The 13321-nt window shown below is 36.2% G+C and overlaps 1 protein-coding gene across 1 annotated transcript in view; it reads left to right on the top strand.

Annotated features, from left to right (window-relative positions):
- LOC110320951 (arylacetamide deacetylase-like 2) overlaps window positions 1-13321 on the top strand; it is a 15991-nt gene that overhangs the window by 1476 nt on the left and 1194 nt on the right. The window contains exons 2-4 of the mRNA XM_021197036.1: window positions 5572-5794; window positions 7704-7773; window positions 9429-9600. Coding sequence (XP_021052695.1) covers window positions 5572-5794; window positions 7704-7773; window positions 9429-9600 — 465 coding nt within the window. The remainder of the gene's footprint in view (window positions 1-5571; window positions 5795-7703; window positions 7774-9428; window positions 9601-13321) is intronic.

Here is a 13321-nt window from a genome sequence, read left to right on the forward strand (position 1 = left end):
ACTNAAGAACAGAGAGAAATGTATGTGTGTTTGGTACTCAGCTTTCTCTAGTCTTACAGAGTCCAGGGCTGCAAACCAGGAAATGCTGCTGCCCAATTTGTTACTACCTCTTCCTACATGTATTAATGTAATGAAGATGCTCACACACACACACACACACACACACACACACACACACACAGAGAGAGAGAGAGAGAGAGAGAGAGAGAGAGAGAGAGAGAGAGAGAGAGAAGCTGATTTAGACATACCGTATTGATAATCTCTTCTATGTTCTAGTTTGTCCAATTATCACTTAAAATTAAGCATCGCAACAGCTAACACAATTTCATAATTTCAAAGACACTCTTGGCGTGCTTTATTTCTCCTGCAATTTCTAATGTCTACCTTTGTTTACTCCACAATATAGGAAAAAAGTAATGAGCAAATGCCATTTTATAAATTAATACATTACTTTCACTGAGTTGCTCATGTACTGTAAGGATTCAAAATGGCTAAGACTCATTTTCTTGACTATGAATGTATTCTGAAAAGCATAACCATGAAGTTTGAATTTTTGCTATTTTAAATGCAAATTAAAATTATGTCACAAGTAGTATATTTATGCTTTGGTTTTACCTGTATGTGTATGAACAAAAGATCAATAAATTAAATGATCCTAGTGACTGACAAGCCTCTACCTGGAATTAAAGTGATATGTCTTTGATTATTGTTACTGCATTATAATAAATCATAATTGCTTACAGAAGGATTTTTTAGATTTATGTATTTAACTATATATACATGATTTTTCACATGTATGAATTGTGTGAAACAATGTGTACCAGTTACCCAAGAGGTCAAAAGAGTCAGTGACCGATCCCATGGAACTGCTGTTAAGGATAGCTATGAACCACTATGTGGGTGCTGGGAATTGAACCTATGTACCCTGGAAGAACAGTATTCTTTGGGTTTCTCTGTGTAGCCCTCGCTGTCCTGGAACTCACTTTGTAGACCAGGCTGGCCGCAAACTCAGGAAAACGCCTGCCTCTGCCTCCGGAGTGCTGGAATTAAAGGCGTGTGCCACCACGCCCAGCTTGAAGAACAGTGTTCTTAACCACTAAGCCATCTCTCCAGACACATGAGAAGTAAAATTTAAAATATATGTTATGGAAGCATAATTCACAGATTCTATACAATGGTATGGAAAATCAATGAATGTGTGAGCATTAATACATTCAAATTGTATAAAATATACAATAGGCAAAAACAAATACTGAGTCCAGCTGAATCCTAAGAGTTATTTAATTTCTCTTTGGATAATTTTTTTCTAATCATCAAAATAAGTTAATACATAATTATAGCATTGTGTGATGAGAGTATATATTGCTAAACATAATTCAATAAGATATTGAATCATAGCAATTATTAATGTTGAAAGAGTATGTATTCCATGATAGGACCTAAGAAAGATGTAACTTAAAAGTTATATTTATACAAATTAACAAAAATGACACAGCTTATTGATTGAAAAGTTCTTGTGGTTATCTTTATCAATAAAACAAAATTTAAAAAAAATTTAATTAATGACAATATTTTTCCTATCCTTTTCTTCCCTCTAAATTCTCCAATATATCCCTCAACACTCTCCTGTTCTTCTTTCTTGTTCTTAGTTCTTCTTGAGGAAGTGGAAGGGGAAGAATGTTGGCAACTCAGGAGATATTTAGGGTTGCTGTATAATAAGAAAATGTTTACCAATCTAAGTCAGTTTGCTACTGTAGCTAATCTGCCTCTGTCCCTTTGAGGCCAAAAACTGCAGTCTCCGGCAATTAGTACCTCATCATAAAGCAGCAGGGTATTAAGTAAAGAATTGTGTGCTAGAAACTTTTCCCTTTTGTCTAGATGCCTCTTGCCTGTCAGGCTAGGGCTACAGTTGGAGCTAGAAACTTCTATTGAGTCAGGAAAAGAGAATCATGCTCACAGAAAAAAAAATCTTTTACAAAAGCAAATAAAGTCACATAAATTCATATCATATTCATACATAAACATTTGCAAATATCCATTCAACCCAGTTGGGTCCAGCTTTCATACTATCTCATAATTACACACTTGCAAACTCACATCCATACTTACATATGTATACGGAACAAAATGCCAGTGCAGGAAGAACTCATTCGTTCTGGATGAAAAATGAGCTCCAATCTTTATTGCGTAGAGAAAGAAGATTCTATCTATTCATTGCTAAGTGAATTAAATCCAAATCAATAAGAAGAAAGCATTGTACTCTTTAGCAAGACTTAAGTCTGCCTTGCCATTAAGGAACAGCCTGTGCTGTCCCATTAGGAGTAATTATCTGACTAAACATATATCACCTGTCATCAGCTTGGCAGGTTCATGGAGAGTTAAAAACTCTACATTTGGTGACCAAGGTATTAGTGAAGTTTTGAATAGATAAACTCAGCCACTATATAATCTACTGTCCTAGCATCTATAGTAAATCATTAGTTTCTTTTTTATGACCTTTGCTTAATGCTTTTACATCTTAGAATGTTCTCTGAGTAGTAGATGACTGCTTTCTGTCTTAGAAACAATTACATCATGACACTAAAGACTGTCAGAGTTCTCATTGCAGTTTTCCTATCAGAAAAGATTTAATGGTAGTGTTATTATAAAAGAGTAAATAATTACTGTCACTTAAGGATTCTTGTAGGATATTCATTAAGGATTAAGAAAACATGTGTTTGGCTAGAATGCATCAACACAAGCATCTTTGTTGTTCTGCAGAGATCTGCTCAGGAGTGGGATAATACCTAGTGATTATTATATATAATAAAAGGAAGATCATAATAAATAGCAGGGACATTTCCTAAAAGAGATTTCTTCTGGGCCTTGCAAACCTGTCATCGATCTTAATCCTAAGTGGACCCATCTCAGGAAGATCACCAACTAGTTTTTAATTTCTACTTGTTGGCTCCTGACAATCTTTCACTTGCTTGGTTAGAGTTATACCATGATATTTTATATTATTTGTGGCTATTATAAAGGGTGTTGTTTCCATAATTATTTCCTCAGTGTATTTACCATTTGTATAAAGGAAAGCTATTGATTTGTTTGAGTTAATTTCATATCCAGCCACTCTGCTGAAGTTGTTTATTAATTGTAGGAGTTCTCTGGTAAAATTTTTGGGGTCACTTATGTATACTATCTTATCACTCACAAACAGTTATACCTTGACTTCTTCCTTTCTAATAAATATCTTGATCCCCTTGATCTCTTTTTGCTGTTTAATTGCTCTAGTGAGAACTTTGAGTACTATATTGAATAGATAGGGAAAGATTGAACAACCTTGTCTTGTCCTTGATTTTAGTGGCATTGCTTCAAGTATCTATTTAATTTGATATTGGCTGTTGGATCCATTTGTTCAATTCCTTCACCTGTTTGATTGTGTTTTCCTGTATTTCTTTAAGGGATTTGTTTCCTCTTTGAGGGTTTCTACCTGTTTGCCTGTGTCTTCCTTTATTTCTTTTATTCCCCCTTTTATTTCTTTAAGGAAGTTATTTATATCCTTCCAAGAGGCCTTTATTATCATCTGACTATGTTAGGCCCCTGGACCCAATCAGGGGTGGGGAGTGGGGAAGGCGCAGTCTCCAACTGTTGGGCACCACAGACTGCTGGGTACCACAGGAGAGTTGGCTCTGGGGTCTCTGGACCTTAAGGAGGCCAGAGAGGATGAGTTCTCAGTCTCAGAAATCCCAGATGTTGCTGTTTGTCTTAGAAGAGCTGAGAACAAAGTGGGGGCCCCAGGGGCAGCTTGGTCAGCCCTGGGGAAGAAGGGAGAAGGGGCATGGGGGATGGTACTGGGTGATTTCTGGGCTAGTGAGAGTCTGGCTAACTCAGGCTGCTGGCTCAGCGGTTGGCTTGGGTTGGCTGGCAGCCTTGGCTAGAGCACAGGAAGGCCTCCTTGTGGGATGTTAGATGCAGCTTGTTAGAGGGAAACCTGCTCCATTGCTCCAACCCAGCGGATCCTGATGAGAAGAGATGGTACATGGTTTCAAGGTGTTTATTGTAGAAAGGCAGAGAAAGGGAGAATAGTAGAGAAGTAGAGGGTGGCCATGGCCACATGGAGAGAGGGGAGAAGAGGGGGGAAGAAGGAGGGCAAAAGGTGAGAGTAAGAACAAGAGCTTAAGAGAAAAAGAAGAGACAAGAGAGAGAGGAGAGGCCAAGCAGCCCCTTTTATAGTGGGCTGCGGTACCTTGTTGTTGCCAGGTAACTTTGGGGAGGAGCATACCTGGCTATCGCCAGGTAACTGTGGGGGTGGAGTCCAGACAGCCTACATGACTGATGGCTACAGAATTATGGAGTTGGGTCCTCATGTCAGGAGCCTATGTCTGAGAGCATGGCAAATGGACCTTCTGTCCCTTGCAAATTAATCTGTTGAGTCCAGGTTTTGAACCTAGCTCAACCAGAAAACAGAGTGCCTTTCACGGTCCCACACTTTCCACAGTGGCTGCTCATATTATAATTATGTTAGCAGTGCCAGTGTTCCTCCCCCCCCATTCCTCATCAACATTTGGTGTCATTTGTTTTCTTGATGTTAGATACTCTCTTTATAGGAGATAAAAATCTCAAATAGGTCTAATTTTCATTTCCTTGGTAGTCATGAATGTTATACCATTCTAAAATATTTATTAATCATTATTGTCTATTCTTTTTAGAATGATCGTCTTATTTGGTTTGTGCATTTATTTGTTGGAAGTTTTGCACTTTGTAGTTAATATTTGTATTTGTGTGCATGTGTGTGTGTATGTATGTGTGTGTATGTATGTATGCTGTGTTTATGGAGATAGTATAAAAATGCTGCTTCCATTTCTCTTGTGAAGAGTGTGTTTAAGCATATTATGCTGTCCCTTAGGATAAAAGAGAGTTTTCTTGCCACTTCTATTCAAGTTTTTGAAAAGTACTGGTTATTTGTGTTAATAGTTTAGTAGAATTCAACACTGAACCTACTTGTTCCCGGTGAGACTACTGATTTTACAATCAAATCTATCCTTGAATCTCCCAATCCAAAATCTTCAGATCCTACCACACAACATTCCTCTTTCAATGTCATGTTCTACAAAAAATGGGGTGAGTCCAGTTCAAGTTGCCACTATGTGCACGGTCATCTACAAGTGCCAGAGTAATCTATTAACAGTCACACCCTCACAGGAAATTGACCCGAAATTGATTCTCCACTAGCTAATTGCTCCTTAGCATGGAAAGGTCCTACTAAGTCACTCACTCCTACTTACTGGAAAGTTGCCTGGCATAATAATCTCTGTCAGGCAATCATAGCTGTCATGAGGTCACAAGGACAGCATCCTATAAGGTCTACAAAACTGCATTTTAGCAGTCTTCCACAACCACAGGCCTTTATAATCTTCCTCTTCTTTTTGGACATTCCCATAATTCAGGGCAGGGATATACACACATAAGGAATCTTCATATCACTTATTCATATTTACATTGCATATATATACATATATATATATATATATATATATATATATATATATTTGTTGTTACTAAAAAATGTTTAAATTTTTGTTTCCATAGGGCAAAATGTTTGAAATCATGGGTCTTATGAAATATGAAGACGTTTTGTCCCTATTAATGAAAGTACAACTGACAAAACCTGTTTCAGATGAAAACATCACAGTGATTGACACAGACTTCAGTGACATCCCTGTTCGTCTGTATTTACCCAAAAGGAAGTCTGAAAGGCAGAGACCAGCTGTGATTTACATTCATGGTGGCGCCTTTACCTTTGGAAGCTGCAGTAAGTTTGTTTTTTTTGACATAAGAATGAATTAAATTGCATCTAGCTATTCTGAACTGAGCTTTTGTTTCTCATGACCTCACCACAGTTTTTACTGCAATGAGTTCATTCTTCCCTTGAGCACTTAACAGTAGTCATTATGTTTGTGTTTATATAATGAAGACTTTAAATGCTTTCATGCTTTAAAATGAATTGGTTTCCATTTATAAGTAAAAGCAATTTTGACAGTGCTTTCTGCTTAGATGTTATTCTCAAATTTTAACCCACTTTTTATCTACCTCCTTATGAGTATGTAACAGTTAGATTTAATTAAAATTACATTTGTATAAGGAATTCCCAGTACAAGAATATGATATTCTTTATTTTAATGAAGATTGAAATTATTTGTTCAGAATGTAAACAAAGTTTGTTATAAATTTTTAAATTTGAATGTATTTATATAAGTATTTATATTCATGGCAACATAAAACATTTAAAAAATTTATAGCTGGCCGAGATAGCTCAGCAGGTATGAGCACTGTTTGCTCTTCCATAGTCCTAAGTTCAAATCCCAGCAACCCTATGGTAGCTCACAACCACCTGTAAAGAGAGCAGATGAGATCTGATGCCCTCTTCTGGTGGGTCTGAAGAAAGCTACAATGTACTTATTTACAATAATAAATAAATCTTTTTAAAAATGTATAGCAAGAAGTACATCTAGCTTTAGTTCAAGTTGCAAAGGGCAATATACATGCCTAAGTGGACTGGAGGTATCCCATCAGGCCTCAATGCTACACAAAGAACCACAGACAATTAAGGAATGCCGAAATGATCTGCCCAAGCGAAGGGCACATCAAGTGGCTATCCAATATTGAATGGTCAGTCCTGAATAAAAGTAACATTATGCAGACGAAGCAGGTTATATTTAGAACTCTATATGGGTATATACATACAATATATGCATGTAACATCAATTAATGGAAAAAGAACCACGAATTTGAAAAGAGAGATATTTGGGAGGCTTCATGAGGAGAAGAGTAAAAGAGAAATTTTGTAATTGTATTATAATATCAAAGATTTCAAGAGGTTAAAATGTACAAAATTAGAACTAGCAAAGCTTTAAGATGCCAATAATGGTAAAAATCTGAATTTATGAAAATAAAAATTCTGTTTAAGTTCAACTTCTTTTAACCACAGTTCTAAAAAATATGCTATCGAGGAGTTAGAGAACCAAGACATATACTTTTCCCTCTCTTGAGAAATACAGAATTCAGCCGGGCGATGGTGGCGCACGTCTTTAATCCCAGCACTTGGGAGGCAGAGGGAGGCAGATTTCTGAGTTCGAGGCCAGCCTGGTTTACAGAGTGAGTTCCAGGACAGCCAGGGCTACACAGAGAAGCCTTGTCTCCACACCCCCCCCCTAAAAAAAAAAGAAGTACAGAATTCAACCAAAGAACATAGAAAACAACATATCTATTGCTAATCAAGGATTTTCACTGTGTCTATAGTTCCTGCTAGTGGGTCATCATGAGTTCAGTATTGCCTGATATAGTTTCTATCCATGTTGCTTAATCAAAAGCCTCCTCCTTACGAAACTGACCACAGAGAGAATCAGAGTGTGATACATGGGGACCTAGCTACACCAACGGCATCTCTTGAATGGAGCAATACCTTGGAAGTGGAAAAATTGTTCTCTTTATCTCAAAGTAGACTAGCAAAATACAACAAACACTTTCCATTGTGACCAATCAGATTTTGCCTGACTGCCTTGACTACCAAAAAACTATGGGTGCTACATGGTTAATTCTTAGAGTTGTCATCAGTTCATCACAGATCACATTTCTATAGCCATTCTTAGATCTACCTGTGTTTCCACTGCTTGACCAAGCATCCACCAAGCACAGTTTTGTTTTTATCTTTCTCATTTCAGAGATGCTTCCCTATGATTACCTGAACCGATGGACAGCAAACCAGCTTGATGCTGTGGTTGTGGGAATAGAGTAAGAAAACAATAATTTTCATGCTATGGTCATAGCCTTCCCAGACTGGGCTTGGTTTAGAAAGCAAGTCAACTAAACTTCAAAAAAAAAAAATGACTGGAACCTTGTTCTGATTTTAACTTTAAATTTTCTTTTTCATATCAAGAAAATATAGCCAAGGCAGTCTTGGAATATGTTTTATTTGAGCTACTAATAAGAACAATGTAGGTTAGAATTATTCATGGATATAGTAATATTAAAATGACCAACGTTGGTACCATATAAATATTTTAAGTGTTCCCTAAATAGAAGTTTTTATATATTATGACATTGGCCAGACTTTTCTACCACACACCAAAGACAGGAAGGTGCCTATTTCTTTAATATGTACTGGGTATACTTGATATTTATGAAGCCTTCATCATGAGGGTGAATCTTTCCTGACAACTCTATAGTGCAGAAATTTCAGAATTATGGACTTATCTGAATATACTGAAAGACATATTTTGGCTACAAATGTAATAGTATCAAGTAAACATACTGGAGGGATGAATGGTGACCTCATAACCATTTCTTGAAGGAATCAGAATAACTACTTGTATTTTAAGAAATAATTAACTTACAATCTTAAGTTTGATCTGCCTTTCCTCTTGTAATTTCAACCAAATCTACCACATTATCATTCTTTGCAAGCTTTAAAAATGTTGTATTATATTGCATTTACTTTAATAAATCTATATTTCTTTGTGTACCTATACTTACCTTGAAATATATATTTATATTTTAAAATTTGTTTTATTTAGACTGCTATTTTAAAACAATTAGGTACGATTTGAAATATTAAAAACAAGAACCATCTGAATAACATTGTTTATATTGATATATAAATAACTGAAACATTCTAATGGTTTAAAAATATAAAAGAAAATAATAAGAGAGTCCAACTGAGGTGTGTTCCTATATCAGAACACACACACACACACACACACACACACGCGCACACACACACACATATACATACAAACACACACATACACACACAGAATAAAAGATACAATCATATTTTTGTCTTAATTAGCTTATAGTATTTTGGTAAGACCCATTAATATACTTACATAATATTAGGATATACTTTAATATATAGAAATATTTTTAATATCATTACTACATAAATAAGTATTAATTAATTAAGCAATATTATTCTAATATTGATTCAAATTCTCAGGGTTGTCATATGAAATTCTTCATTTTTATAGAATTCTGACTTAAATAATTTCCTAAATGAAGGTACCTATGTTTAATCGGATGCCATATTCTCTGACTTTACATTTTCCTGGGAACTTGTGTAATAATCATGAATTGGTTTTAAGTCACAAACTTCACTAAAGGCCTGGTGAATCCTACAGACTTTATGAGGTTCTCTATCATAGAGATTCAGTCTCATTAAGATCTACGCTCTTACTCATCTAACCATAGGTCCAGTACCTGAAACCCTTTAAAGTAGAATTTGCTTCTTGTTTTAAAACAGAAGCTATTGGTAAGTCCAGGTTTATGGATGAAATTAAAAGTTCAAAGTAAGAACAAAATTGTATTAATATATCTGTTGGTGAAGCTGAGAGATCATTGTATGTATAAGTTTAATCATGGCACTTTCTTTGTTTGGTTTTTCTTTGAAGCTATAGGCTTGCTCCTCAGTATCCATTCCCAGCTGCCCTAGAAGACTGTGTTCTTGGGATCAAGTTCTTTCTCCAGGACACAATTCTTAAAAAGTATGGAGTAGATCCCACTCGCATTTGTATTTCTGGAGACAGTTGCGGAGGTGCATTGGCAACAGCAGCAACTCAATTGGTATGTTGTGTTGTTGAAGATGTTTGACTATTCGGTCCTGGTGCTGTCACTCTGAGACCACCACTGCTCCTGTGCCAACAGGCTTTCTCCTTGTTTGCTTTTATTCTGTATATCTCACATTACCCGATGCACCGGGCACCACAAGCCAACTTCGCTCTACCCTTTTTCTACCCGACTCTACATTTCTTTGAAATAGCTAATGAAATTCTATGAGGTAGCCCATAAGACAAATGTAGAAATAATTCAAGCATTTTAAGACACTGTTTGATGTCAGTTCACATCTTTGCTTGAATGAAGCTTTTCTGGTTGAGGAGACATGGCTTAGCGATTCAACTGCAGTGTTTTCACTTCATGGTACTGGTGGACATGAAGTTAGACAAATGGTCTCTGTATCTGTAGAATTTATAACTACACATATATTCCAAGATATATGTGTAGTGATAGCTACAAAGGGCTGGAGTGACCCAAAAAGGGCTGTTGGAAAGGGGGAAAGCAGAGGTTTCATATAGATTCATTTCTGTACCCTTCAATGTCATATACTTTTGGATAGGGGTGTCTTGTTATCCAGCGGAGTGGCTGAGACTGATCCTTCTGTAGCTATTTCCAGGACTGTCCCACAGTCCTAGACTAATTCAGGCAATGTGGAGTTTACCATAATTAATATTTTACAAAAAATACCTGAGCTAGATGTGCTGGTTATCAGGGGATCTCTGGGAGATTCTTTTCTGTGATATTCTGGAAGTGTTTCAGTGCATTTAGCTTTAATATGATCGGTCTTGAAAAAAGATACCAAGTGTTTCAGGACTGCACAGGAAGAGTAAAAGTTGAATTTCAGATACTGCCATTTTTTCCTTAGTTCTTTCCTTTAAGGCTACAAGTTTAAGCTATTAATATACTGGCATTTCTTTTGTCTTCTTTTGATGTAAAGCTTGGGGAAATTTGAACTTCTGCAAAGAAAGCCCATTTTTGCCCATTTCCCAAATGTGTGCCGCTTTCACTTGATTTCTCTTTTTGTTTTCATATAAATATGTACACATGTGCCTGTGAGTGTCTCGATGTATGCTGGTCATGCTCATGTGTATGCACAAATGTGTAGAAATCAATACATTCTTCATTCAGTTTTTATCTGTTTTCAAGTAAGCTGGTTCACTGACCTTGAAATGCTGTGAAACTGTGGAAATGGGTGCCCAGTGGACTCCAGGGTTCTTAGCTCTACCTGAAGCATCTACTAACGCACTTGAGATCACACCTGCTTCCTTGTGCAGAAGCTGCCATTTGAATCGGCCAAAGTTTTGGTACCATATACTGTGCTGTACATTTTCTAATACTTCTGATATACTGCATTCACTTTTAAAAAGATTAAGACCCCCCCCCACACACACACACCACCAAAGAAGGGAGTTATTAGTCATACAGAGTCCTGGAGTACTTGAAATTTGGCTCATGTGACTGAGGATATAAATATTTAATGTAATTTCATTTTAAGTTATTTAGAATAAACAGGCATAGATGGGTATGAGACTGCAGATTGGCTGTTCTTTTCCATAGACACTCATATGTAGATTATGTAAGGTAGAAAATTTACCTAAAAATATGCCTGGCTGCAAGAAATGCTTGTCATTTGGATGTACAAATTAATACATGGAAAAGATTCTATATATTATGTCATTAAATTTTAAATTTTAGTTTTTATTTTGTAAACAAAAAAGATTGTCTTAGGAAATTTTTATCATGTAGACATTGCATCGTGTGTGTGTGTGTGTGTGTGTGTGTGTGTGTGTGTGTGTGTGTTTTCAAATTGGTCAGTTACTGTTCTTTATGTGCTGTGGAGATTTCCACTAATCCTTTCATTTTATTCAACTCAACTTCTTTGATGAGGGCTCGACCTTGAGAACTGTAACTGGATCCTGAGCTTCCCTGTGGAGGGCTACAGAAACAGGCTTTTGTGGATATGGTGCTGCTGCATAAGCACATGTGCTGCCTGAGTAATGAGCCTTAGGGATGCACTACACGTTCTCTCCTGCAGTGGGTATAACAAGAAAATGGAAGGAAGAAGAATCTTCTTACAGCTGCAAACTCAGGACAATGCCCATTTCTGGTACAGACAGGGTCTATATACACAAAGCATTCCTCATCTTTCCCAATGTTTTTGATTTTTATAAATCATCCTATGTTTTCCTAAAGGTAGGATTCATATCTGCATTGTTTTCCTTGTTGGGAGCCTGCCCAGACCTTTAGAGGAATGTTATTGAGCATAACACAGCATCAGATGCTGGTCAAAGACTTATAATCCCTGGCTTTACTGTAATATATTTGTGATTTAATGAGTACTGGTCTCTTACTCTGTTACTCTCTTAATATTTGGATAAAAGACTGCTGCTTTCCTAGAATTAAAATTCTTTACAGAGGCAAATATGCACACACACACACTCCCACACATACACTCACACACTCTAGTCAGACATGACCACCTGTCTCAATCCACTCCACACATGTTTATGCATATAAACATATATAAACATATACCTACCTACATACATAGGACAAACATATATATTATATAAAATGTTATGTATATATATATATATATATATATATATATATATATATATATATATCTCACATCTGGTGAATTAGACTAAAACCAAAATGCCATGTGCATATATTTGGATGACTGGATGATAGAGAACCCCCCAAGTCACCACTTTAGTTCTTTACATGAACTTTTTATAGACAAAAGTTCTTTAAAAGTTACCTCATAGATATAATATTACTAAAAACATAATTACAAAAGGATGTTGACATTAAGCTCAAAACAGTGTTTCATTCTGCAAGCTCATTATAAGTTCAAAGCAACAGTTTTACATGACCTTGATTTTTCATAGTATACATGTGTGGCTTCATCCCTGGACCTGATATAGAATGAATGTTTTTCCTTGACCACAAATTTGTCCTAAGCCAATTTTCTCTTTATTGCAATGGTGAAAGATCATTGTATTCCATATTAAGCATCCTTTATTTATATTTTATGAGAAGTTACCATATTCTATTCATGACTTTATTATATCTTTCTGGCAAAACAACAAAAGCCATCTCTTAAAACTTTCTTTCTAAGATTATCTGAATCAAATAGAGAATTCTATAAAATCATTAATTCCTAAAATTTCATCTTATGTCAATGTGCAGGAAATTTTCTCAATAGCATCAATTAGTGCCCAGGAATCCTTAGGCTATTTAATCATTACAGGAAAGGTGTATCAGTGCCAAGAAGCAATCCTGAGATGAAGTCTCTTGGGACCTTGCCTCTCAGAGCTCACCTACCAGAAGCCATGCAAAAAAAATGATGGGCTGCCTCCAGGAAGTTACCTGCTAGACTTAGCCTTTCCTAGATGGCTCCTGATATTTCCTTAACATGTTAAGGTTCCATTTGTATAAGGTTTATATATCATATTTGGAGTGTTCTGCTCTTTCACACACAATGTTTATGTATGTGTATATATGTATATATATGGTGTGTATGTGTAAATGTGAATGTGTGTGTGTGTGTGTGTGTGTGTGTTTTAAGAGATTTGAGCATGATGACACATGCCTATGATCTGAGTACTTGGATGGCTGTGACAGAACTGTATGTTCGAAAATAACCTGGTATAGATTAATATAATCTCTCTCTCTCTCTCTCTCTCTCTCTCTCTCTCTCTCCCTCCCTCCCTCCCTCCCTCCC

Source organism: Mus pahari, chromosome 4, assembly GCF_900095145.1.
Source record: "Mus pahari chromosome 4, PAHARI_EIJ_v1.1, whole genome shotgun sequence".
Lineage (NCBI taxonomy): Eukaryota > Metazoa > Chordata > Mammalia > Rodentia > Muridae > Mus > Mus pahari.